The sequence below is a fragment of the Olea europaea genome, chromosome 11 (assembly GCF_002742605.1).
Source record: "Olea europaea var. sylvestris chromosome 11, O_europaea_v1, whole genome shotgun sequence".
NCBI classification, from domain to species: Eukaryota; Viridiplantae; Streptophyta; class Magnoliopsida; order Lamiales; family Oleaceae; genus Olea; species Olea europaea.
This window is the reverse complement of record NC_036247.1, coordinates 8,839,674-8,842,301: the sequence shown is the minus strand read 5'-3', so window position 1 is coordinate 8,842,301 and position 2,628 is coordinate 8,839,674. Positions and strand designations below refer to the sequence as shown.

The 2,628-nt window shown below is 36.8% G+C and overlaps 1 protein-coding gene across 1 annotated transcript in view; it reads left to right on the top strand.

Annotated features, from left to right (window-relative positions):
• Positions 1 to 2,628, top strand: part of LOC111403254 (importin-11-like) — an 18,014-nt gene extending 15,386 nt beyond the window's left edge. Inside the window, exons 22-24 of the mRNA XM_023031687.1 lie at positions 960 to 1,020; positions 1,101 to 1,336; positions 2,215 to 2,628. Of these exons, the coding sequence (XP_022887455.1) occupies positions 960 to 1,020; positions 1,101 to 1,262 (223 nt within the window). The 3' untranslated portion in view covers positions 1,263 to 1,336; positions 2,215 to 2,628. The remainder of the gene's footprint in view (positions 1 to 959; positions 1,021 to 1,100; positions 1,337 to 2,214) is intronic.

Below are 2,628 nucleotides of genomic sequence, written 5' to 3'. Positions count from 1 at the left end.
TGTCTTGGAAATGAGGGGTTGATTTGTTGTGTACTGTGCATTTTTGTTCCTAGATGGGGTTGCTATTTCACCGATAGACTTTATGATGAGGATATCTAGCTTGGACTATTTAGTTAGTATTTTATTTGGGCTTGCCCAAGCCTTTTATTTTGTTTTTGGGCTTGTATCATGTATTGGGCTAGGCCAAGCCCTTTTATGCTTTGTATTGTATAAAAGTATGCAGCCTTCTATACATGAGTGACAAATTTGATGGATGAATGAATTTTGAGTGTTGCAGAAGCGTTCTTCCTTTTCCACCGCCTTTTCTTCTCTTCTACTTCTCTCCTTCTTCTTCCCCTAGCTATCTTCTTACCCTATCCTGCTTCTAATTTCTTCAATCCAGTCTATATTACTTTATCTATTTGTTGTATTCTGAATGTGCATTTTGCGTCGCTGTGATTTTGCATTTCTCATTGAGCCTAATTTGGATTCAGTTTCAGTGTCTGCAACCTTTTTTTCCCTCTCTAATATACGTTTCTAGGTGGACATTTCTTACATTTCCCTGCCTGTGAAACGTTTCTAGGTGGACATTTCTTACATTTCCCTGCCTGTGAAATGGGTGCAGGTTGACAATGTAATTTCCACCCAGAGGAAGACACTTGGTTTGGCTCTTTCTATAATTTTAACTTTGAGATTGCCTCAAGTACTTGATAAACTCGATCAGATTCTAAGGTACTTCAAATTCGTTGATAATATCATGGGCTATTCTAGCAGCGGTGGTTTATTCTTTAATGTGATCTTTCTGTTTTTTGTTCTTTGTAGCGTATGCACAAGTGTGATATTGGGTGGAAGTGAGGACTTAACTGAAGAAGAATCAAGGTTTGATATATATCATTGTCCTTGTCTTATTATGATGATCACGTTGACAGATCCCATACTATTGTTTTCTGATTGAATTCAAATTTACTTGTGGACTACAGTAGTGATAACATGTACTCCAGCGGCTCACAAGTTCCTAGCAAAGAGTTGAGGAGGAGACAGGTATACTGCTTCTGTATTTCATGGAATCACGAATAATTGGTCTGATGATTTTTTTACTTATTTACTTGTTAAATATGCAGATCAAATTCTCTGACCCAATAAACCAGATTTCCTTGGAGAACTCACTGAAGGAAAATCTCCAAACATGTGCTGCTCTTCATGGGGAACAATTTAATGCTGCCATTTCTAGAATGCATCCTGCAGCATTTGGGCAATTAAAACAGGCACTAAAAATGCCATAGGCTAGAGTCGTGTACGATGGAGAGAGGAGTTATATTTATTTGCACATGAGCCAGTGAAAAGGGAAGGAATATGGGTAAGTTGCTCAATCCTAAAAAAGCACCTGCATTCCATTGAAGGGAATGAAATTTATAGGTGGTGGTTCTTATTTTTATCATCTATAAAAAGTTTTGTTAGAAAAATAAAAGTAATTCTGAAAATCACGTTTGGCAAAATAAGTAACACAAACGTAAATTTGACTTACTTTATAGCACAGCCGAACATGCTCAAAATCATTATAATCTTTCAATGGTAAAATCAGGTTATATGTGATTGTTTTTAAAATTTGAAAGAAGGCTCCACACTTTTGTCACAATCTCACTGTAAGCATGCAGGAGTGGGTGCAATAGCAAGTGGCCTCTAGCGTCGAAAGATAAAACCTAAGGTATAGGAGTCACACAGCAGTCTTGAATTTAGTTATTTGTAACCATGATAACAAGGTCTGTAGATTTTAGAATAGAAATGCAGTAATGCATGCAAAGAACTTAAAAAGCTATCCATTAGACCGGCATCATCTGAGTACTAATCTAAATATCTGGGTAAACGACTAACAAAAGACCAGTGTAATTAGAGTTTCCCGTTGACGTTAAGGCGCAAATCAAATGGGAAAAACCTTTATGAATAGTGTCTTGGCAAAAATAATCTCGTGTCTCGACTAGTCGTTAGAGTTCAACATGCTGTCCAAAGCTTAACATGCAAGGCTTTGGGCCTTGATATAATAAGTTGACATTTTATTCTGCCCTTAGTTATAATTCTGCTCAGGTTGGAACTATAGTTGGTGAGTTCTTAAACTGCTGTTGTGCTTACTGTCAGTGTGTGAACTGTCTGCATACACCCTATAGACATGTGGGTTTGCTTACAAATGCTTGTTCGCAAACAATTGAACTGACATGAGTTTCCTTTTTCATACAGCAGCTTCTTTGACTTGCGGCTGATGCTTCACACATTCTTTGATTTTCTTGAAACTCAATTGTTTTTGGCCGATCTTGATTTCATTTGTTGGGCAATATATTGTGGTTTTTTTCCCTTTATTTTTTAAAGATATTTTCCAGCACAACCAACATTGTAAATAGTTCAGCCCCTTCATGGCATAGTTTTTTAGGCAGAAGGGTGGTAGGTTTTGCTCGATGTTGGCGATCTTACCAATAAAGGAATGAGGTGTACAAATTTCGTTTTCTGTTGTTATACTAGGAAATTAGTGGTGGTTTGAGATTGAGAATAGCTTTTTTTGCCAAGTAATTTTGTGGACATGTAGAACATTTGTGACATGTTTAATGAGATGGATAGTACAATATTGAAGATATAAAAGAAAAAATCAGCCTTGTGACA